At 40.0% G+C, this 24,055-nt stretch overlaps 1 protein-coding gene across 1 annotated transcript in view; it reads left to right on the top strand.

Annotated features, from left to right (window-relative positions):
- BEND2 (BEN domain containing 2) overlaps nt 1-24,055 on the top strand; it is a 63,656-nt gene that overhangs the window by 16,060 nt on the left and 23,541 nt on the right. The window contains exons 7-17 of the mRNA XM_047715142.1: nt 4,059-4,133; nt 7,114-7,218; nt 7,711-8,113; nt 9,444-9,566; nt 10,867-10,974; nt 12,609-12,758; nt 14,359-14,505; nt 16,092-16,214; nt 17,687-17,809; nt 18,984-19,091; nt 22,454-22,594. Coding sequence (XP_047571098.1) covers nt 4,059-4,133; nt 7,114-7,218; nt 7,711-8,113; nt 9,444-9,566; nt 10,867-10,974; nt 12,609-12,758; nt 14,359-14,505; nt 16,092-16,214; nt 17,687-17,809; nt 18,984-19,091; nt 22,454-22,594 — 1,606 coding nt within the window. The remainder of the gene's footprint in view (nt 1-4,058; nt 4,134-7,113; nt 7,219-7,710; nt 8,114-9,443; nt 9,567-10,866; nt 10,975-12,608; nt 12,759-14,358; nt 14,506-16,091; nt 16,215-17,686; nt 17,810-18,983; nt 19,092-22,453; nt 22,595-24,055) is intronic.

Genomic DNA, 24,055 nt, shown 5'->3' on the forward strand with positions numbered 1-24,055 from the left:
TCAAGACAGAGAACACTTCCACCATCCCAGAAAGTTCCCTCATGCCTCTCTCTTCCCAGAATATCTCCCAAACCTTGGAGAAACAACATTCTAATATTTTTCCCATTATAGATTAGTTTTCCCTGTTCTAGAACTTTATATAAACAGAATCATACAGTATGTACTCCTGTGGCATAGTCTCTTTTTCTTAGAATAATGTTTCAGAGATTCATCTGGTTTTAGTGACATTTCATTCCCATTTATTGCTGAGTAATATTCTGTTGCATGAATGTCATAATTTGTTTATCCATTTTCCTTTTTTTTTAAAGATTTTATTTATTTATTTGTCAGACAGATCAGAAGTAGGCAGAGAGGCAGGCAGAGAAAGAAGAGGAAGCAGGCTCCCCGCTGAGCAGAGAGCCTGATGTGGGGCTCGATCCCAGGACCCTGGGATCATGACCTGAGCCGAAGGCAGAGACTTTAAGCTACTGAGCCACCCAGGCACCCCTCCCTTCTCCTTTTGATGGATGCTTGGGTTGTTTCCAGTTTGGGGTATTATGAGTAAAGTGGCTCTGAAGATGATTATGGATGTGTTTTTCTGAATGTATGTTTACATTTAATTTGAGTAAAGACTCAGGAGTACAAACACTGGGTCACAGGATAGATAAAGTTTAGAAGAAACTGCCAGTTTCTTGATGTAGTTGTACCGTTTGACATTTCCATCCTACTCTGTCCTGCTTCTTGATCTCTGAAGTAGAATGAAATAGATTATTAGACTATATATAATCTAGCTTACCAGAAAATGCATTTACTTACTTATATAAGGATGAGGACACTCGTAAATACCTAAGTAGTACAGGCAATTCTCTTAACTTCTAACAGCCCCACTATGTTCATCTTTGGGGATAATGTTAAATGCCTATTGAGAGTCATGGTTTCTGACATAGTTATGCGAAAGCACTTTGAAAAGTATAAAGCATTACACAAGGGTACGATGGCAATATTGTTTCTATAATGACTAGTCTATATTGTAATTCCATATAATTTTTGTTTTCTAATAAGTTGGCAATGCAGGGCTGATTGATAAAATTTTAAAACAAAAACATTAATAATTACTTGGTGTGTTTATATTAAAATTATTATTATAGTCCATAATTCATCCTTAGAGTTGTTATAATTAAATATAATGGTTATTTGCTGTTTGTCTACTTACTTATACCCTCTTTTATTCCAAAAAACAATTTAAGGCATCTTAGAGATTAATTTATTGAGAAAAGTAGGGGCCTTAGTGCTTCTTAGTTTGTCCACAGAGTGTCACTGTTGGATTATTTGAAAATCAAAAGCCATAAAACCTTTGGTTCTTTGTTTCCGGTTGGAAATACTTGCTTTTAAAGCAGGTCTGGTAACAGATTACTAGAAGCTAGTCTTTTTACCCTGAAGTGCGTGAGGGGTTAAGCTTGGTAAAAATGGTGTCTTAAGTGTAGTTGGGTGAATGAGAAAACAGTTCAGCAAGTACACTTGACCCTTGAGCAATGTGGGCATTAGGGGTGCTGACCCCTGCACAGTCGAAAATCCACGTGTAACTTGGACTCCCCAAAACCTAACTACTAATAGCCCTACTGTGGACCAGAAGTCTTACCGATAGTCAACACGTATTTTGCATGTTATATGTATCATATACTGTATTCGAACAAAAAAGCCGGCTAGAGAACAGAATGCTAGTAAGAAAATCACAAGGAAGAGAAAATACATGTATAGTATTGCACTATATTCTTTGAAAAAAAATCCATATGTAAGTGGACTCGCACAATTTATCCCCATGTTGTTCAAGGGTCAGCTGTTTATCTTTGTGTGTTGCTGTAGTATTTGCAGTGGCCAGAGGACCTTCATGCCTTTGGTGCTTGTTGACAGCAGAACTGAAGTCCTGAATGTTTCTTCAGTTCTTTCTTTTTCTTTTGGTTTATTAATAAATCGTCCCTGGACAAGAACACAAATACCCGATTGGGAAGAAGTTGGAAGTGTCATTAATGAATGCATATCAGACTGAATATTTACATAATATTAATTGCTAATTGCCAAATATATTCACACTTACTATCATAAAGAAAATGATTTAAGTTCTTTTTCAACCTTCACATACTGTGGAGTTACTCTGAACTTGAGAGCTGAAGGAAATAATTCTCTCTCATGACTAGATGCTTCCATAGCAATAACAAGACAAATGAACACTTAACCATTTGATTTCCTTCTTTTCCTTAACGAATAGGGAATTCACAGCAGTTTTGTACTCTGAGTAGCTTTCTCATTTTTGAAATAATTTTAGATTTACAGAACAGGGGCAAATATATTACAGAGGGTTCTCGTGTATATACTTCATACAACTTCTCTTAATGTTAACTTACCTGTATAACTTAAAATTATGGTAATTATGTAAGCACAGTACTATTTTCACAACCATGATATTAACGTTGCTACAGTACTATTAGCTAAACTGTAGTCCTTGTTTGAGTTTTACCATTCTTCTCCCCCTTGTCCTTTTTCTGTTCCAGGATCCAATCTAGTATCCCAGATTTAGTTTAGTTTTCTCTCTTCAGTTTTTTCTAGTCTCTGACAATCCCTCATTCTTTCCTTGTCTTTCATGATCTTGACATATGTGATGAGTGTACACTTACAAATGTACATTGTACATTTGTAAAATGTCCCTCAATTTTGGTATGTCCGATATTTTTCTCTTGAATAGATCGAGATTATCCATTTTTGGCAAGAACACCACACAAATGCCTCCTTATTAAATCGTTATCAGGGACACATGGTGTCTGTGTATCTTTTTACTGGTGATGCTATCATCGATCTCTTGGTTAACGTGGTATCTTCTGGATTTTTCCACTGTAAAGTTACTGCTTTTCCCCTTGTGGGGAAATATCTTAGGTGGGAAGTACTTTGGGGGACTCTGCTGATATCCTTTTTCTCCTCACCTTTTTACCCACTGAGTTGAGTTAGCTCATGGATTTTACCTGCAATAATCACTAGTATGGTGTTTGCCAAATGGTGACTCTCTATTTGCCTCATTCCCATGTATGTATTAAAAGGAATTCATATGTCAGGAAGAGCTGTCCTTTCTATTCCATTTATTTATTCAATTATGTATTTTATATTTATATGGATGCATGAGTGTTCACTGTATATTATATGAGTTTTTATAATTCCATGTTATCATTATTTTATTGATCAAATTTTCCAACTTTGGTTATTGGAAGCTCCTTCCAGTTGGATCCTGTGGCCTTTTCACATGGCCCAACTTTTTTTTGAGCACTTCCTGATTTTCTGACATCACAAGATGTTCTAGGCTCATTCATACTTTTCCGGACCCAGCCCTGGAATTCACCTCTCTCCAAGGAGCCCTGGTTCCTTTATTGGAGAATGGTATTTAGAAACCATAATCTGGACACCAGATATTTTCACTGTTTGTCTTGTGTCATTGACCTTAAGCCTTCCCAGTGGACAGAGCTAGGAAATGTATGTATACTATTCCAAGCATACACATACATCTTTATTTCTATATCTGTCTTTATATATATTATAAACTATGTGTTCATGCTGATATTCAGTAGCTTTTCTTAAACCTAAGTTCTTATATGATAACTTCTTTCCTCATCCCCCCCTTTTTAAAAAAAAGATTTTATTTATTTATTTGACAGACAGAGATCACAAGTAGGCAGAGAGGCAGGCAGAGAGAGAGGAAGGGAAGCAGGCTCCCTGCTGAGCAGAGAGACCGATGTGGGGCTCCATCCCAGGACCCCAGGATCAAGACCCGAGCTGAAGGCAGAGGCTTTAACCCACTGAGCCACCCAGGCGCCTCTCATCCCCTTTTTAATCAGCTCTTATCTGTTTCATTCTCATGTGAATATGGATTTTGGTTTTACTTATCTGTGTTTTATAAGACTTTTGAAATGCTTTTAGAATGCAGATGAAAAAGAAAATAATTAAGACATAAATATATAAAGTACTAATTTTTCTAGTGCTTAGTTTGGGTCCTACTGATATTAAGCATTAACTTCTTATTTTTATAATATTAATAGGCCAGCAATGCATTTGAAGGTTTCCGTGATGAAAATCATCAAAACCGACTTACAGAACTCCAACACCATTGCAAGGTATCAAATTTCTATCTGTTGAATGTAATTTTTCAAAATTTTGAGTGAAGTTCTTTTTTTTACCTCATTTAACGTCATTGTGCTATTAGTAGAAAGTTTGTCATGTCAAATTCTGTATGATTATCACTCTATTGTGACGCATTTCAAGAAGATTTTCTAGTTAGCAGAGTATCTCTAAGTGAAAAATTTGAAATAAAAATATGGCTTTTGTAGCTTAAACAAAACCCAACAGCCCATAGCTGATTAAATGTAGTTAAATCTCTTTCATCTAAATTGTTCAGTATTTAATTTCTCCAATATTCTCTCTTAAGGAAATTAGCTTAGTTCAGTGAAATTTAGTCTGTGTCTAAATGCTTATCAAGATTTCTCAATTGAAAGAAAATGGCAGCGTACCATTGTTTTTTAAAGAGTATATCTTACGTAGTTTTGAGAGGATTTTGTGAAAGTTAGTGTGCTGGTAGAGATTGATGGGGGTAATTATCAAGGATTTTGTGAGCTGCATCCTCTAGAGGTAATGGAATTTTATTTTTTAAAAAGTAGTTGTTAACATACAAAGTTTGTTGGATTAAGATGAGCTACCCTGCCTAAGTAAAGCGTGTTTAGTGAGTCTTTATCACTGTTACTGAGAACAGAAGTGGACTGCTTCAAAGGAACATAGCAGGTCTTTGGGGAAGGAGGTACGGACGGTGGGCGGTGAAAGGGGGGTTTCTGATTTCCAGCGGGGCCATTCCCGGCCTGCCTCATGTAAACACCCACGACCCCCCGGGCTGCCACTGCTCTGCCAGGGCCTTCTTTCTGAGCGACGGTGCAAGATGTGGTGAGCTAGGACGTGGAGGAGGAGAAGTGCCCAGTGTCCCGTCACAGCCCCGAAACGGACCATCGGGGATCCTCCCCGTTTCTCCCAGTGTGCGAGCTCTCTCTTTTCTTCAACCCCTTCCCTTACCGGTCTAGACCAGTCGCTGCACACTTCCATCTTTTCTTCTTCTGTCCTTGCCCAGTGTCCTCTTTAGGAAGATTCCAGCCCTGTGCAGGCTGGGAAGCAGAGGGGACGCCTGCCGGGATCCCTCCACTGTCCCGTGGCCCTTCGCCAGCACTCTGGTCAGCTCCCTCTCCGTCCCCCACAAGCTCCGGAGGGCCCAGCCCTGGCTTCTTATTTCAGGGAGGCCAAGGTGGGTTGGAGCGTGAGGCCCAAATCCCTCTGAGTTGCAATTCCTCTCCCCACAGCCAGCCACTAGGCTGGGATCTGTCCTTCGGGCATCTCCTTCTATAAGGCTAAGGCGGTGCTGTTTTCTGTCTCTGAGCCTCTTTCCCTGTGCCAGGATGCTTCCCTTCGTCAGTGGTCACGTCCTGGCCCTTCGGCTTCCGTCTCCGTCACTCTCCGCATCCCCTCCCACAGCTTCACCTCCGCTTGGGGCCTCCCATCCCTCTTTCTGTCGTGCCTTCTCTCTCCTTCCCTTAAAACACCCAGCTCTTTGAACGTCATTTATCTTCACTGTCTACACATCTGATTTCTGTGTTCTCTCTGGGTATTTTGAATCAACTGTTCCTTCTGCCCTCTCTGCCCTTCATGCATCTTTACCTGGTGAACACCGTCTTGTCTTTTAGTCCTCAATGGGGACATCTCCTCTGACAACACTGCCACGACTGCCAGCCTGGGTCAGGTCTTCCTGTTCTGTGCACACGTGGCCTCCCATTCTTACGTGTGTCGTAGCCATCCGAGTCCCAACAATAATATGACTATTGATGGATGGTTGAGCACTCCTGGGCGGGTTGTCATGTAGTATTGTTAGGATGGGAGTACTAACATCACACCACAGCGCCTCACTTTGTCCTTGAGAGAACTCTGAGATTCTCATCTGGATTCTATACATGAGGAAATTAAGGCACAGAGAAGTTAAGTGACTCGCCCAAGGTCACACAGCTGATAAGCGGCAGAACGCTAGTCTTTGCACCCAGGTGTGTTCCCCTAAAGCCTGCACGTTCACCTCAGTGCTGTCGGTCAGTGGGTCACTTGATCATGCACCAGAACCACCTGGAGGGCTCGTGAAAGCAGATCGCTACCCCTGCTCTCAGAGTTCCCGATTTAGCAAGTGTGGTGTGGGTGATGGGGCATTTCCGACAAGCCAGTAGGAGACATTGATGCTACTGGTCCAAGACCACACTTTGAAAACCACTGCTTTAGGCTGCCCATCACTTTATTGAAATCCTCTCTCCCCAACTCACCTGGCCGTTCCTTAGGGCAGGCTCTCGTTTTCCTGTTTTCCTTTCTGTCCACAGTCCCAGCGCCTAGCAAAGCAGTTCCAAGAGGTAGTAAGTAGGCCCTCAGTAAGTGTTTGAGTGAATGAATAAGGAAATGGTCCTGGCCTCCTGTTTAAGTGTATTTTTGGCCTGAATAAAATTTCCGTGTATTTGAAAAATTCTCAGGTTTTTTTAGTCACATACCTGGTTGGCCAATAGGAACATCTACTGGAAGGTTTTATAAGGTTAATTGTTGATTACCTTATCTTTGAAATACTTTGAAGCGAAAAGTCACGTCTGTTATATTTGGCTCACTGTTCTTTCCAGCACAGAATGCTCACTGCCTCTGAATTCTCAGCATGGTTATATGGAAAGAGGCTCTTTGGCCTTTTTAGCAGATTTGAAGCTTTCTTTCCTAAAATAGCCCCTTCCTTGATATAAAACGACTCCATCATAAATATGGTGGCTTATAAGAATGGTGGTACATTTACTTTCCAGTATTAAAGCTTTTTAAAATGCCCGCATGGCCTGGAGTTGTTGAGTAGGAGGTTGGGCTCCTTATCTCCATCAGCTCCGCTCTGTGTCACCAAAACCAGGCATCCTGTGGCATTAACAAGACATTTTTGAGGACTTGAGAGCTTTTTTTGTTTGTAGCAATTAAAATGTGGCTTAATGGTATTTTCTCATATGTTACTTTTCTTTTGAAATAGGAACTGCTAAAATACTTGTTTTATTGTAATAGGACTTGCATGAACTTATTGAAAGCACCAATAGGCAGGTAAACAACCTTTGTGGAATCATTTCAAAAATGCAACAGCCTTGGGAGAAACCACTGTTGCCAGACTGTGTAAGTATTATAAATACATTGATGCTACTTTGATAAACCTGTAGTTCCTAAAGAGACCAGTCTCTTAGAAGCGAGAGAGAACTATGACTCTGAGATTAGCAGGGCTGATGTATACTTACTTTAGCAACAGATGGGACACTCAACATCTTTTGGATGAATGCTGAAGTTCAGATTTGAGAAATCATGACACTGAAGATTTTTATGTTTATAACCATAATGTAGAATATGCAGTCAAAATGTAGGTTTGGAGAGGAATAAAAATCATATAATAAAAATTCAGGCTTTGTCATTAACTGTAGAAAATGATGTTGCAAAGAAAGGAGCCGTTCATGCCTGTATCAACTTTTTTAGATGATTTATAATGGGTTTGTGTTATTTTAGAGGTCATCTGGATTTACACAAAAAAGGTTTAATTGTCTACCTCATGGAGAAGTTCAAGTCCAGGAACCAAAGATGAGAGCATAACCCTTTGTGTTCTCTTACCCTGGACAGGAAGACGACAGCCCACCTGGACCAGTGGGAAGGAAGGAGAACCATGTCCTGCCCAACCCTGAAGAGATCTCTCTTCAGCCAGCCGTGCTGCCCGAGCCGGTCGTCAGGGAGAGTCCGCCCTTTCCCAAAATTGTCTCCACGTATTCATTGCAGCCCAGTGTCACACCAGGCAGCCCAGCTCCTGGACTTGCTGTCCTGTCCTATGTTTTCAGTGAAGGAGATGAAGAGGTCACCGGGGATCTCTCCTCTGCCCAGCATCCGGCTCTGCCTGCAGCACTCCTGTCCCCGGGGGAACCCCTCGTGGCACTATCCCCCGAGGGGGCCACCTGCTCAACTGGACAGGGACCTATCCCCATGGGCCCTGACCCGGCTTCGTTGGCTTTCTGCATCCCCTCCAATTTCGGTGAGTTGGACCTGGCCTATATTATAAGTAGCGTCCTTTCATCTGCAGTAAAAAGCATTCTTTTTAAAATTTATTTTTTAAAAATTTTATTGATTTATTTGGAAGACAGAGACACAGCGAGAGACGGAACACAAGCTGGGGGAGAGGGAGAGGAAAAGCAGGCTCCCCACTGACCTGGGAGCCCCACGCACGGCTGGATCCCAGGATCCTGGGATCATGACCTGAGCTGAAGGCAGGCGCTTAACGACTGAGCCACCCAGGCGCCCCTAAAGACATTCTTAATGGAAACTAGCAATAGCTGGTTTTTAAATTGAAGTGTGGTTGGCTATAGCTATTTTTTGTGTTAAAAGTTTTATGGGATAAGTGTAGATTCACATGTAGTTTTAAGAAATAATTGAGTGATGCCCCCTAGCCAATTTCCCCCAAAGGTGGCATCTTGTAAAAACTCCAGCAAAACATCCTGAGCTGGATACTGATGTGCTATAACGTGCAGGTCTTACTCACCTTGGGCTGATTTGTTTCACTGTGTGTCTGTGCATTTGGTTCCCTGCAGTTTTATCACGTGACCTTTGCACGTCCACGACCACAGTCAAGGTATAGAACGTTGCCATCACCAGGACGTTTACTTGAGTCGCGTCTCTGTTCTCCTCTCCCTGACTCTTGGCCCCCTGTATCTGTTCTCTCTCTCTAGAACTTTGTTGCTTCAAAATTGTTACCTAGTCGATGCATATAGTACGTCACCTTTTGAAATTGGCTTTTTTTTTCCACTCCAGGGAGATCCCTGAAGACTAAACCAAGTTGTTGCGTGTATCACTAGTTCCTTCCTTTTTATTGTTCGGTCCTGTTCCGTGTATAGGTATGCTGTAGTTTAACAGTTCATCTGTCAAAGCAGATTTCTGGTTCCTCCTGCCCTGCCCCCACCAAACCCAGTGTTTGATTATTAGCAGTAAGACTGCCACGGATGTTCACATACAGGTTTTTGAATAAATAGAAGTTTTCGTATTTCGGACACGAATACCCAGCAGTGCAATCCCTGGTTATATGTTATTTGCATGTTTAGTTTTTTATGAGTGATCCGGTTTCTCCGCATCCTTATTTCTTCTCTTTATGTTGTTCCTTCTTCAGACCTCTTTCCTCATATCCTTCCTGACAGAAGATTTTCCTTTAACCTTTCTGTAGGAGTTAGCCTGCCAGGGACAAGAATCTTTTTGTTTTCCTTTGTGTGTAATGTCTTTATTTCCCCTTCTTTCTGGAAGGATAGTTTCATCCAATGTAGAATTTGTGGATGCGAGTTCTGGTATTACAGCTCCTGAAAACCTTTTATTTGTAGAAATGCCAGGAGAAGCAGAAGCCAGCCTTGGAAGCAGTATGGAGTCAGTATATTACCCAAGTTCCCGGGGAGATGGCAGTGGCCAAGATACTGTCTCATCTGTTTTCATCCTTCCTAATTTTGGTGAGTTTGAAATGATACATATTACAAGTCATGCCTCTAGCTTCCCCAACATCTTTAATGCCAAGTCAGTGCCAGCTCTTTTTTTAATGAAGCTTTTTATTTTGAGGTAATTGTAGATTCGCATGTAGCTGTCAGAAATTATATCTGGGATCCCATTTATGTTTTACCCATTTTTCCCCAATGATCACCTCTTGGAAAACCATAGTAAAATAGCACAACTAGGTAGTGGCATTGATTCAGTCCACATTTGTGTGTGTGTGTGTGTGTGTGTTTTCAGTTCCGTGCAATTTTATTCCATGAATTTTATTTATCATCATAGTTGTGACCCAGAATGCTTTCATTGTCACTGCCTGTTGCCCTTTATGACCTCAACGACCTTCCTCTGGCCACCTTTTCTTCATATCCTAGCAAAGAGTGAACTGATCTCCCTTTCTAGAATTTTGTCACTTGAATATTGTTATTTAAATGGAATTAAAATACGATATAGCCTTTGGGCATGACTTTTTTTTCCCCCTAAACATAATTTTTCTTTTTATGGTCAAATGTTCTCCCATGGTAAGGATGTACAACTGTTTGTTTCTTCACCCATGGAAGGATATCCAGGAGATTTCTAACTTTCGGCCATCAGAAGTTTAACTCTGTAAACAGTTATGTACTGGCTTTTGTGGACACTTAAATTTATATATATTTTTTAAAGATTTTTTTAAAATTTATTCGACAGAGAGAGAGCACAAGTAGGCAGAGAGGCAGGCACAGAGAGGAGGAAGCAGGCTCCCCACTGTGCAGAGAACCTGATGTGGGGCTCGTTCCCAGGACCCTGAGATCGCGACCTGAGCTGAAGGCAGAGGCCCAACCCACTGAGCCACCCAGGCGCCCCAATTTTATATTTTTTTTGTGGTGAATGCCCACGAGGGCAATTCTGGGTCATATGATAATTTCATGTGTAGTTTTACAAGAAACTGCTAAACATTTTCTTAGAGGAGCTGTGTCATTTGACCTTCCACATATAATATATAAATGACACAATTTCTCTTTATGCCTTTATCTTCTCTTTCCATTGTTCTTTCTCCTTGATACTTAAAGATCCATTCTTTCATCATACCTTTTCTGTTTAAATATTTTCCTTTGGCCTTTATTTAAGGGTAAGTCTGCAAGGGACAAGTTCTTTCAGGTTTTCTTCATGTGACAATGTCTTTATTTCCTATACAGTAATGACGGATAGTTTTGCTACATAGAGAATTAACGGTTGGGAGATCTTTTCTTAAGCACTTGAAAAATGTTCTTTCTGTACAAATGCCAGCAATAACAGAGACCAGCTTGGAAAACAACCCTGAGATGACAAATTACCAAACTCTATCAGGAAATAACAGTGACCAATGTTCATCTGTCTGCCTCCCACCCAACTTTGGTGAGTTTCAAATAATGCGTATTATAAGTAGAGCTGTGTTTAATCTAGATGTATCAGCATCCTTAATGGAAGCTAGTGGTATTTCTTTTTTAAAAAAATTAAGCTATTTTAAAACAATTTTAGGTTCACATATATTTATAAGAAATAAGATCCAGACATCCATTTTATGCTTTGCCCATTTTTCCCACTGATAACATCTTGCAAAACTGTAGTAAAATATCCCAATAAGAGTATTGACGTGGATGCAATATACAGATATTACTGAGATGTGCCCAGCTGTACTTGTGGTGATTTGTGTGCATTTGTATTTATTTCAATCTCATTTTATCATGTGAGTAGCTTTGATGTCCACCACCCCAGTCAGGATACAGAACATTTCCATTGCCATTGAAATGCCTCATCTTGCTCCTTTTTAAAGTGATTTTATTTATTTATTTATTATTTGAGAGAGAGAGTGTGTGTGTGTGTGAGTGCACGAGCCAGGGGCAGGGGTAGAGGGAGAGAAAGAATCTCAAGCAGCCTCCTCACCAAGTGTGGAGAAGTCTGACACAGTCTGACTCGATCCCACAACCCTGAGACCATGACCCTGAGACCATGACCGGAGCTGGAACCAAGAGCCAGAGCCTTAACTGACTGAGCCTCCCAGGCATCCCTCGTCTTGCACTTTTATTTTATTTTATTTTTAAAAAAAGATTATTTATTTATTTATTTGACAGACAGAGATCACAAGTAGGCAGAGAGGCAGGCAGAGAGAGAGGAAGGGAAGCAGGCTCCCTGCCGAGCAGAGAGCCGGGAGTGGGGCTCAATCCCGGGACCCTGAGATCATGACCTGAGCCGAAGGCAGAGACTTTAACCCACTGAGCCACCCAGGTGCCCCCTCGTCTTGCACTTTTAGAACCATACCCCCTTCTATCGGGCTGCCCTTTCCTTCCCCATCGTCCATTCCCCCAGCCCCTGGCAAACACCACTCTGTATAATTTTGTCACTCAAGAGTGTTCTATAAAGGGAATCTTATGGTATGTAACCTTTGAAGATTGTTCCGTGTTTTTCAGTCAGCATAATTCCCTGAAGATTTATCCAGATTGTTGGATGGAGCAGCGCCTTCTCCCTTTTCTGTAGCAGCAGTGTGCAAGAGTCGTTTGCAGCCGTTCAGCCACCGGAGGACATGAATTGTTGTTGCTTTGTCCCCCCTGGTTTTTGGTATTGGGAGTAAAGCTGCCGTGAACATCCACGTCCCGGTTTTTGTGTAAATAATGTTTTTGTTTCTGTCACGAATGCCAAGAATGCAGTTGTTGGATCTTCTGGTAATAGCTTGTTTCGTTCTATAAAGCAGCCGTCAAACAGCTTTCCAGAGACACTACCAGTTTTCATTCCCACCAGCAATGGATGAGTGATTGTGTCTCTCTGCAGCCACATTTCTGTTCTTTCTTTCATTGTGCTTTCTTTCTTCCTGATGTTCCACATTCCCTTCTTTCATCATGTCCTTTCTGTTGGAAGAGTTTCCTTTCCTCTTTGGATACAGGTAAGTTTGCTGGGGACAGATTTTAGATTTCCTTTGTTGCAGAATTCTCTTTTGTCCCGAAGGGTAGTTTTGCCTCCTGGAGAATTCACAGTCGACAGTTCTTCTCTTTCAGCGGTTGAAAAATTCATACTCATAGAAGTGCCGGAAAAATCAGAAACCAGCCAGGAAAACAGCTCTAAGACAATCTATTACCCAGCTTTACTGGGAAGTATCAATGGCCCAGGGACTGACTCTTCATCTGCCTCACTCCCGCCCAATTTTGGTGAGTTCAAAATGATACATATCACGTGTAGCGCTGTTTCATCTAGGTTCATCGACATCCTTAATACAAGCCAGTTACAGCTTTTGTTGAAACTTTTAATTTTGATGTAATTCAAGATTTGGTGCCGTTGTAAGAAAGAACACAGAGAGATCCCGCTTATGCTTTCTGTATTTTCCCCAGTGATACCACCCGGCAGAGCCGTAGTTGAGTGTTACAACCCAGCCATTGACATTGATACGGTTCACAGGTGTGATCGAGATGCCTCCAGTTTTACTTGCACCCGTGTGTGTGTGTGTGTGTGTGTGTGTGAGTTGTGTGTGTGTGCATGTGTGTATTTATTACTATGTAATTTGATCGTATGAGTGGGTTCGCACATCTACCACAGTCAAGGTAGAGATCACATCCATCACTCAAGGATCCCTCGTTAGTGCATCTTTTTACAACCCTACCCACCTCCCCCGCCCCCACGACCTATCTTCAACACCGGGCTATCTCCGATCTTTTCTCTGTTGCTCTAATTTTGTCTCTTCAGATTGTTATAGCAGTGGAGTCTTCCACGTTGTGACCTTTTCGGATTAGCTTTTTTCCCCCACTCAGATGAATTGCCTGGACACTCATCTAGTTTGTTGTCTGTATCAATAGTTTATTCCTTTTATTGCTGAAAATAGTGCTATGGATATATTACCTTTTGTCTGATTGTTCACTTACTGAAGGACATCTGAATTTTTTTCAGTGTTTGGCCATTAGGGAGCAAAGCAGTTATAAATATCCGTGTACACATTTTTGGGTAAATATAAGTTTTTATTTCTCATCAATTGATGGAGAGTTTCCCGTGGTATAGATACGCAACAGTTTTTTTTTTTTAAACATTCACACATTGAAGGACATCTGCTTTTTTTTTTCTTTCCAAGTTTGTGGATATAAGAAGTAAAGTTGAGCTGCTGTGAACATTCATGTACTGATTTTTATGTAAATACAAGTTTTCATTTCTCTGTCATGAATGCCAAGCGTGAAGTTGCTGAGTCTTTTTTTTTTTAAAAAGATTTTTTATTTATTTATTTGACAGAGAGAGAGAGATCACAAGTAGACGGAGAGGCAGGCAGAGAGAGAGAGAGAGGGAAGCAGGCTTCTTGCTGAGCAGAGAGCCCGATGCGGGACTTGATCCCAGGACCCTGAGATCATGACCCGAGCCGAAGGCAGCGGCTTAACCCACTGAGCCACCCAGGCGCCCCGAAGTTGCTGAGTCTTAACGATAATAGCATGTTTGGTTTTATAAAGACTGCCAAACAGTTTTCCAGAGAGTCTGGACTAGTCTACATTTCCAGTAGCAATATATGGGGGATCCACTTTCTATACCCATCTATATTTCTGATCTTTCTAGTACTATTTCTTCCTTACTGATGCCACAGGCTTCCTTCTTTCATACTATCCTTTCTGTTGGAAGATCTTCCATTAGCTATCTTCTAATAGTAAATCTGCTAGGAACAGTTTTTTAAAAGATTTTTCTTTGTGCAAGAGTGTCTTTATTTCCTCTTTCTTTCCTGAAAGATAATCTCACTCAGTACAGAATTCACAGTTAAGAGTTCTTGTCTTTCAACAGTTGAAAAAGTTGTACTTGTAGAAACGCCAGAAAATGCGGAAACCAGCCTGGAAAACAGCTGTCATACAGTGTATTACCAAACTTCGTCGGGAAATGACAGTGACCCAGCTCCTGCCTCTTCATCTTTCTCCATCCCGCCCGATTTCGGTTAGTTTGAAATGATACGTATTTCAAGTAGCACTGTTTAATCTAGAAGTATCAACATTCTTCGTGCCAGCTAGCAATAGCTTTTTGAAAATATTAAACTTGTGATATCGTAGTAATTTAAGATACCCATGTAGTTGTAAGAAATAATTCAGAGAGATCTCATTGATGCTTTACCCATTTCTGCCAGTGATAACATGTTGCAGAATTATGATAGACCATCACAGCCAGGGTACTGACATTGATACCGCCCATGGGTCTTATTGAAAGGCCCCCAATTCCTCTGTATTGATTTTTGTGTATGTGTTAATTCTGTTTGATTTTATCATATGAGTAGGTTTGGTGTCCACAACCACGGTCAAGATAGAGAACATTGCCATCACCATGAGGATGTGTCACCTTGCCTTTCTGAAACCGCACCCATCTGAACATAATTCCCTGGAGAGTCATCTGACTTGTTGCGTGTATCAACATTTCCTTCTTTTTTTGTTGCTTTGTACTATTCCATGGTGCGGGGGTTCACGGTTTGTGTATTGGTTGAAGAACGTCTGGACTTCGTTCCAGCTTTCAGTATTACAAGTAAAATTGCTGTGACCGCTTATGGACAGGTTTTTGTGTAAACATAAATCTTGATTTCTCTTAGATAAATGCCTGAGAGTGCAAATGCTTGCTTGTGTAGTAATTGCATGTTTAGTATAATAAGAACCTGTCCTTGCGGTTTTCCAGAGACACGGCACCATTTTACTTTCCTGCCAGCAATGTAGGAGCGGTCCAGTTTCTCTGCATCCAGATTTCTGCTGCGTTTGTCATTCTTTCTTCCTTTTTAATGCTCCACAACTTGTTTTTTCATCATTCTTTTCTGACAGATTTTCATTTAACTGTTCTCAAATATAAGTCAGCTAGTGACAAAGACTTTTGGCTTTCCTTTGTGTGAGAATGTCATAATTTTCCCTTCATTCTTTTTTTTTCTTTTAACAGTTTGGATAGTCATTTCTTGTTTTCAGCATCATGGAGGTAAAATTGACAGATAAAGTTGTAATATATTTAGAGCGTGTAGAGGGTGATGATTTGATGTACCTGTCCCTAGTGAAATGATTCCTGCCATTGAGTTCATTAATATATTTGCCATCTTGCATATTTACCTTTCATATTTTGGCAGGGAGAATGCTCAGTTCTATTCTAAGCAAATTTCAGTGATGCGATACACTATTACGAGCTATGGTCACCAGGCTGTACACTAGATCCTCTTTCCCTACCTACCATATAACTGAAAGTTGGTACCTTTTTACCAGCTTCTCCCCACGTTCCTCACCCCCCTGGCCCCTGGCAACTGCTGTTCATTTATTCTACCTTCTGTTCTTATGAGTTTGACTTTTTTTTTTTCTTTTTAGTTTCCACATGTAAGTGATACCATGCAGTATTTGTCTTTTTTTACTTGTCTGGCTTAATTCACTTAGCATAATGCCCTCCAAGTCCATTCGTTAATGTTCTCACAAGTCTGCTCCTTTATTGAAGGACAGTTTTGCCCGATCAAGATTTCACGGCTGAGATTTCGTGTCTTTCAGTATTTGAAAATATTTTAATTGTAGGAATGTTTGTAAACGCTCAAACCAGCCCAGAAGAGAACCCTGAGACCATAAGTTATCCAGTTTTATTGGAAGACCGCAGTAGTCAGGACATTTCCTCGTTACATTGCCTTCCTCCCGGTTTCGGTGAGTTCGAAATGATACATTTGACACGTAGCATTTGTAATCTAGATTCATCAACATCCTTAGTGTAAGATAGTGGTAGATTTTTCTTTTTTTAAATTTTTACAAAAAGATTTTATTTATGTATTTGAGAGAGAGTGAGAGAGAGCGAGAATGAGCACAAGTGGGCGGGGGAGGAGCCGGGAGACAGGGACAAGCAGACTTCCCATGGAGCAGGAACCCCAATGTGAGACTTGATCCTGCGACCCTGGGATCATGACCTGAGCTGAAGGCAGACACTTAACCGACTGAGCCACGCAGGCACCCTGATAGTGGTAACTTTTTCTGATCAAAGTTTTTATTTTCAGAAAAATTTAGCTGCATGTGCAGTTGTAAAAAAGAATACAGAGAAAACCTGTGTTCTCATTCTCCGATTTCTCCCAATGGTAACATCTTGCAAAAACAGTAGAAAATTATCACAACATATTGCTCTCTTGTAACCACACCTACTCCCTCCAGAGGACTTTTCTCCCCAGTTCCATGTGTTGCCCTGTCTCTTAACTACTGGCAATCTAGAATCTGCTGTTCACATCTATAATCTGTCCATTCAGCATTGTTCTATAAATGGAATTGCATGGTGTTTGATACTGGTTTCTTTCCTTCAGTGTAATTTCCTGGGAGCTCGTTCATGTTGCTGCAGGGATCAGTCATTTCTTCATTTTTCTTGCTGAGTACTATTCCAATGTAGGGATACACCAAGATTTTTTAAAATCTCTTCATCTGTTCAAAACCTTCAGATTTCCTGTTTTTTTTCTAAAGATTTATTTATTTATTTGACAGACAGAAATCACAAGGAGGCAGAGAGGCAGGCAGAGAGAGAGGAGGAAGCAGGCTCCCTGCGGAGCAGAGAGCCCGATGCGGGGCTTGATCCCAGGACCCTGGGATCATGACCGGAGCCGGAGGCAGAGGCTTTAACCCACTGAGCCACCCAGGCGCCCCCAGGTTTCCTGTTTTTAAATGTTAGGGTTAGAGCTGCTATGATACTTGTTTATCATTTTTAGTTTTGCTTTTCATTCATTGCATTCTTTCACACAAGTTTTTATTTCTCTGGGATGAATGCCCAAGAGCACAATTTCTGGGTCCTTTTGTAATTGCATCCTTAGTTTTATAAGAAACTGACAAACTGCTTTCCAGTGTAGCTTGTACCATTTTCCTGCCAACAATGCATGAGTGATCCAGTTTCTCTGCATCCATATTTCTGCTCTTTCCATTGTTCTTTCTCCCCAATGCTCCAGGATTCTTTTATATGTGTTCTTGTAAGACGATTTTCCTTTAACCTTTTTTTAAAGCATAAATCAGTTAGTGACATATTTTTGGTTTTCTTTGTCCATAAATATCTTTATTTTTGCTTCAGTACAGAAGAATAGTTTCATTGGATATAGAACATAAGGTTGGTAGTCTTTTCTTCTAGCATTTAAAAAATGTTGTCCTTATAGAAGTTTTGGTCAAAGCAGAAACCAGCCTGGAGAATAGCACCCAGATGACAGATTATCAAGCTTTGGTGGAAAATGACAATGGTCAAGAAACTTCAGCATATTACTTCATTCCTTCCAATGTGGGTGAGTTAAAATGAAACATATTACAAGTAGCCCTATGTGATCTAGAATCATTAGTACCCTTCATGTGATCTAATGGTAGCTTTTCCTAATTAAAAAATTAATTAAAATTAATTAGGTAAAAATTAGAAGTTCTGTATTGAGAAAATTTTAGCTGCACATCTGTGTACCCTTCACCCTGTTTCCCCCAATGATACAATCTGGCGGAACTATAGTATCACAAGCAGTGTATAGACATGGATACAATCCACGGATTTTATTGAGATGTTCTCAGTCTTATTTGTATCTGTGCATAGGTTTATGTGTGTGTGTATTCAGTTTTATGTTTGTAATTTCATGACGTGGGTTGGGTTTCATACCCTCCATCACCCTTTAAACCCACACCTGTTTCCCTCTTCCTACTCTCTTATGCCTACTCTGCCCTGTCCTTGCCCTTGGTAGCCACTCATCTGCTCTTCTTCTTTAGAATTTTGTCTTTTCAAGAGCTTTCTGTAGATAGACTCACATGGCATATAATCTCAGAATGGCCTTTCCTCACTCAGCATGATTCCCTCCAGCTTCATCTAAGTTGCCATGTATGTCTCTAGTTCTTCCTTTTTAATCACTGACTACTATTCCACGGTATGGATCTACCATGGTTTGTTTATCTGCCCCTGGTTGAAGGATGTCTGGGTTGTTTCCAGTTTTGGGCTATTAGGAGTAAAGCTGCCATGTGCACTCATGTACAGGCTTCTGTGTGAATATCAGTTTTCATTTTTCTGAGAGAACGCCCAAGAGCACAGTTGCTGGGTCCTACGGTAAAGGTAAGTTGAGTTTTGTAAGATACTGCCTAACTTCTTTCCAGTGTAGCTGTACCATTTCTACTCCCACCAGTGATTTATGAATGATCTCGTTTTTTCTACGTGCACGATTCTGCTCTTTCTGTTCTTCTTTCTTCCTTCTTTATGCTCCAAGACTCCTTCCTTCATCATATCCTTTTGCTCATATTTCCCTTTAGCCATGTTTTAAAGATAAGTCAGCCAGCAACATTTTTTTTGTAGTTTTCCTTTGTCTGACAATGTCTTTATTTCTGCTTCATTCTTAAAAGATAGTTTCGCGTGATAGAAAAATCACTGTTGAGATTTCTTGTCTTGCAGCACTTGAAAATGTTTCACTAATCAAAATGTTGTTCAAACAGAATCTGGCAAAGAAATGAATTCTGAGACAACGAGTTCCCCAATTTTAATGGAAAATGACAACAAACAAGATACTGGCTCCGAATCTTTCTTTCTTGCTCCTGGTTTTGGTGAGTTTGAAATGTTGTGACAAAATTACATATTGTGAGTAGCACTCTCTAATTTACGTTCATCAACATTCTTAATATGAATTCTTAGTGATAGCTTTTTCAAAATTAAAACTTTCATTTGAAGATATTTCAGAATCACATGTAATACATGAAATTAATACAGAGAGATCTTGTGTACCCTTAACCACATTTCTCCCAAGGCTAATATTTTGTAAAAATAAGTAAAATATCAAAAGTAGGATTTTGACATCAATACAATCTACACATCTATTCATATGTCCCCAGACTTACTTGTTTTCATTTGTTTGTTTGCATGTGTGTTTTGTGCTCTGTACTTTTGTACGATGCTTGCGTTCAGGTATTTGCCACTATAGTCATGATACAGAAGTGTCTCATTACTTCCACGAACCCTCTCGTTGCCTGTTTATAACCATGTCGTGTGTCGTTCCTTCCCTGGCTTCATCTCTAACCCATTCAAGGGCTAATGTGTTCTCTCCTTCTTTATAATTCTGTAGTATTTTATGGAAGAGTATATGAGAAATTGGTGTTACTTTTTTAAATGTTTGGTGAAAAATCTCTGGTAAAATCATTTGGGCCTATAGATTCCTTTTCTTAAGGCTTTTAATTGCAAATTTAATGTCTTTGGTGGTTATAGGACTACTTAGATATCTATGTCATCTTGGTTGAGTTTTGGTCTGTGTAATTTTGGAGGAATTGGTTCAACACTTCTAAGTTATCAAATTTATGAACGTAAAGCAGTTTGTCGTATTCCCTATTATCATTTTGATGGCTGCTGGATTACTTCTTTCATCCCTGGTATCGATGATTTGTGTCATCTCTTTCTTTTTGTAATTCTTTTTAGAGTTTTATTAGCTTTATTAATCTTTTGGAGGCATCAGTTTTTTGTTTCATTGATTTCATATTTTTCGGTTTCATTGATTTTTATTCTTTATTATTTCATTCTCTTTGCTTATTTGAAGTTTATTTTAATTTTCTTAGTTGTTGGTGTAGGAACTTAGATTATAGATTTAGAACTGTTCTCTTTTCTAATATAAGCATTTATATTATGCTATAGATTTCAGATTACAGATATATGCTGTAGATTTCATTTTCAGTACTGCCTTAGTTATATTTTGATGTGTTGTATTTTCATTAAGCCCTATGTATTTTATTATTTCTTTGAAAACTTTCTATTGTCTATTCCTGATTCCTAATTTGATTCTATTATGGTCAGAAAATATACTCTATATGATATCCTTTCTTTTAAACTTGTTGAGATTTTTTTCCTCTGGTGTAGGATGTGCCTTGTTTTGGTGAACAATCTGCAGGCATTTCAACTTGCACATATTTCCTGGCACAGAGGAACATTTGTTCCACAGGCATTCGAAAAAAAAAATCTATTCTGGTTTTGTTGGGTGGAATGTTCTATAATGAGAATCCTGTTGGTCGCGTGTATTGTTCAGATCTTCTGTATCCTTGCTGATTTTTGGTCTGCTTGTACTGGTTGCTAAGAGAGCGGGGATGTGAGGTCCTCAACTTTACTTATGGATTTCATTATTTCTTCTTTCAGCTCTTTCAGTTTTTGTTTCATGTATTTGGTATGTTGAGAATCATTGTCTTCCTCGGGGTTGATCTTTTTCATCTTTGTTTGTAGTAAATTTCTTTGCTCTGAAGTCTACTTTATCTGATGTCAACGCAGCTACTCTGCTGTGTTTTGGACTCATGTTTGCATGGTATATGCTTCTCCATCCTTTTACTTTCAATCAATCTATGTAATTGAATTTGTAGAGTTTCTTGTAAACACCACAGAGTTGATCTTTTTTTATCCACGTTATCACTTGTTTTCATTTAATTGATATGGTTAGGTTAATTACATATCAGATAATTATTGCTATCATAGACTTAAGTCTATCATTTTGTTACATTTCTTTTGTTTCCTATTTTCTCATTTTTAAAAGTTTCTTCAATTAATTTTTTAAAAAAGATTTTATTTATTTATTTGACAGAGAGATCACAAGTAGGCAGAGAGGCAGGCAGAGAGGCGGGGTGGGGGGAGCAGGATCCCTGCTGAGCAGAGAGCCCGATGAGGGGCTCCATCCCAGGACTCTGGGATCATGACCTGAGCTGAAGGCAGAGTCTTTAACCCACTGAGCCACCCAGGCGCCCCTTCAATTAATTTTTTTAAGTAATCTCTACACCCAGTGTGGGTCTTGAACTCACGACCCCGAGATTGAGAGCTGCATGCTCTACTGACTGGGTCAGCCAGGCGCCCCTCTCATTCTTTTTTTGTTTATCTTCTTTTGCCTTCCTGTGGGTTACCTGAATATTTTTCTAGTGTTCCATCTTTATGTTTTTTAATATATTGCTTTGTACAGTTTTCCCAGTGGTCGCTCTGGATGTTATTTTATATATATGTGACTTATCACAGTCTACTGGTCTCAGCATTTTACCACTTTGAATGAAGTATTGAAACTTTTAATTCCATTTAGTTTCCTTTGCCCTCCTCACTTTTAACTTATTGTCTTGGATGTCAGATGGCGTTTTCATTTTTGTGTCGGTCATGAAGCATGATTTATAGAACTCATGATTGCATTATATTCATACATATTTCTGTCTCTTCTGTTCTTTATTTATTGTTATTATTGAATGGTATTCTGTGGTATTAGATTTACCATGGCTTGTTGAACCATTCACCTGTTGAAGGACAACTGGGTTGTCACGGTTTTGGCTATTATGAATAAAGGTAAGAACACTCGTGTGCAGGCTTTGGTGTCATATCATGAGCTTTTATTTCTCTGGGATAAATGCCCAAGAGTGAAATTTCTGTGTCATGTGATCATTGAAGATTTAGTTTTATAAGAAACTGCCAAACTGTTTTCCAGTGTAGCTGTTCCATTTTTTAAAAAAGATTTTATTTATTTATTTGACAGACAGAGATCACAAGCAGGCAGAGAGGCAGGCAGAGAGAGAAGGGGAAGTAGGCTCCTTGCTGAGCAGAGAGCCCGATGCGGGGCTTGATCCCAGAACCCTGAGATCATGACCTGAGCCAAAGATAGAGGCTTAACCCACTGAGCCACCCAGGTGCCCCTAGCTGTTCCATTTTATACGGAATGAATGATCAAGTTTCCCTTCATACATACTTCTGCTATTTCTGTTGTTCCCTTTTCCTTCCTGATGCACCAAGATTCTTTCTGTCATCATAACTTTTCTGTTGATCTTCCTGTAGCCACTCCTTAAGAGTAGGTCTGCTAGTGACAAACACTTGTGGTTTTCTTTGTCTGAGAATGTGTTTATTTCCCCTTCACACCTGAACGATAGTTTGCTGGATGGTGAATTTACAATTGAGACTCCTTTTCTTCCAGCGCTTTTACCTGTAGAAATACTGTTAAAAGCAGAAAACAGAGTGGGAAACGTCCCTGAGATAATGAATTACCCAGTTGTATTGGAAAAGAACAATAGCCAAGATTCTATCTCGCCATCTCTCTGCGGCCCTTCTGGTTTTGGTAAGTGTGAAATGACACATATTACAAGCAGCGCCATTTAACCTATATTCTTCAAACATCCTTGATACAGGCTAACGGAAGCTTTTTGTTTTCTATTTTAAAGGTTGGTTTTAGGTTATATTAATCAGAATGGCTAACACTTACTGAGTAGTATGTACAAGACACTGTGCTAATCAACTGACATATCTCTTCTCTATTAATATTCAAATGACTTCCTAAGTAGGTGTTTTTATTACTTCCATTCTCAAAGTCACAGAGCTAGTGAGTGGCAGTTCTGGAACTCTCGGTCCTCTCTGACTTAAAGCTCATGTTTCTTCACAGCCTCCTGTATTACCTGCCAAGCCACAGTGGCAAAGAGGAGGGGACCCTAAGTTCTGTAGTTTCTAAGGGCAAGCCTTCCTAATATTTTATAGCTCCTTTGTGTCTCTACTTCTGGTAGCTATTCTCTTATTAATATTCTAGCACAGGGCTCAGCAAACTTTTTGAGTAATGGGCTAGATCGGAACTATTTTAGGCTCTGTGGGCCATCTGGTGTCTGTCACAACTACTTAGCTCTGCTGCTGTCGCATGAAAGCAGCCACAGATGTAGGTAGATGGATGGGTGTGGCTGTGTGCCAGTGTAACTCGCTTTACACAAACTGGTGTTGGGGTTGGCCTGGGGACTGTAGTTTGCAGACTCCTGTCCTAGAGGAGATGCTTTTCTTTTAAATTGTTTTGCTAAGTAAACTAGAAAAACCTTCAAATATTGTATTCTTTATTACTAAATGGGCACTATGATATGCTGTGGTTAGAAGTATACGGTGGTGAAAACTTTCTGAAGGGTAATCTGTATAAAAATCCGTGGAAGTATTCATGCCAGTTGACTCAGTAATCCCACTGATATCTGAAAATTCAATCAATAGAAAAGATTTGTATTTAAGTTTTGGTACAGGAATGTTCTTTTCAGAATCGTGAAAAATCGGAAACAGCCAAACAAGCAACCATAGGGAATTAGCTAAGTTACTCCTGGTACATCCGTGGGGTATGAAACAGTAAAGCACAATGGTCAAGAGCATGGGCTCCTGAGTCAGACCGTCTGGGGTCAATTCCCAGCTCCGTGTCTTACTAACCATGTGGTCCTTAGCCACGTCTCTAACCTAAGTATTAGTTTCTTCCTTTGGGGAAGTGACAAAAATCATCGTACCTATTTCATAGAAGGGTGAGACTCAAGTGGAATAATTCAATGAAAGCCCTTAACACAGTGCTCAGAAGGTAAGTGTAACATAAATGTCACCTGTCAGGAAAATCACGAAGATAGGAATGCTGACTTGAAAAAAAAAAACCCAAAGAAAATGAAGACATGCTCGAAATAGAATGGTAACTGAAGAAGCAGGATTCAGACTATATACAAAGTATGATTTTAATTCTGTGTTTAAAAAAGAAGAAATAACAAAAAGACTAGAAGGCATTAGCAGAGTAATG

This window comes from Lutra lutra, chromosome X, assembly GCF_902655055.1.
Source record: "Lutra lutra chromosome X, mLutLut1.2, whole genome shotgun sequence".
Lineage (NCBI taxonomy): Eukaryota > Metazoa > Chordata > Mammalia > Carnivora > Mustelidae > Lutra > Lutra lutra.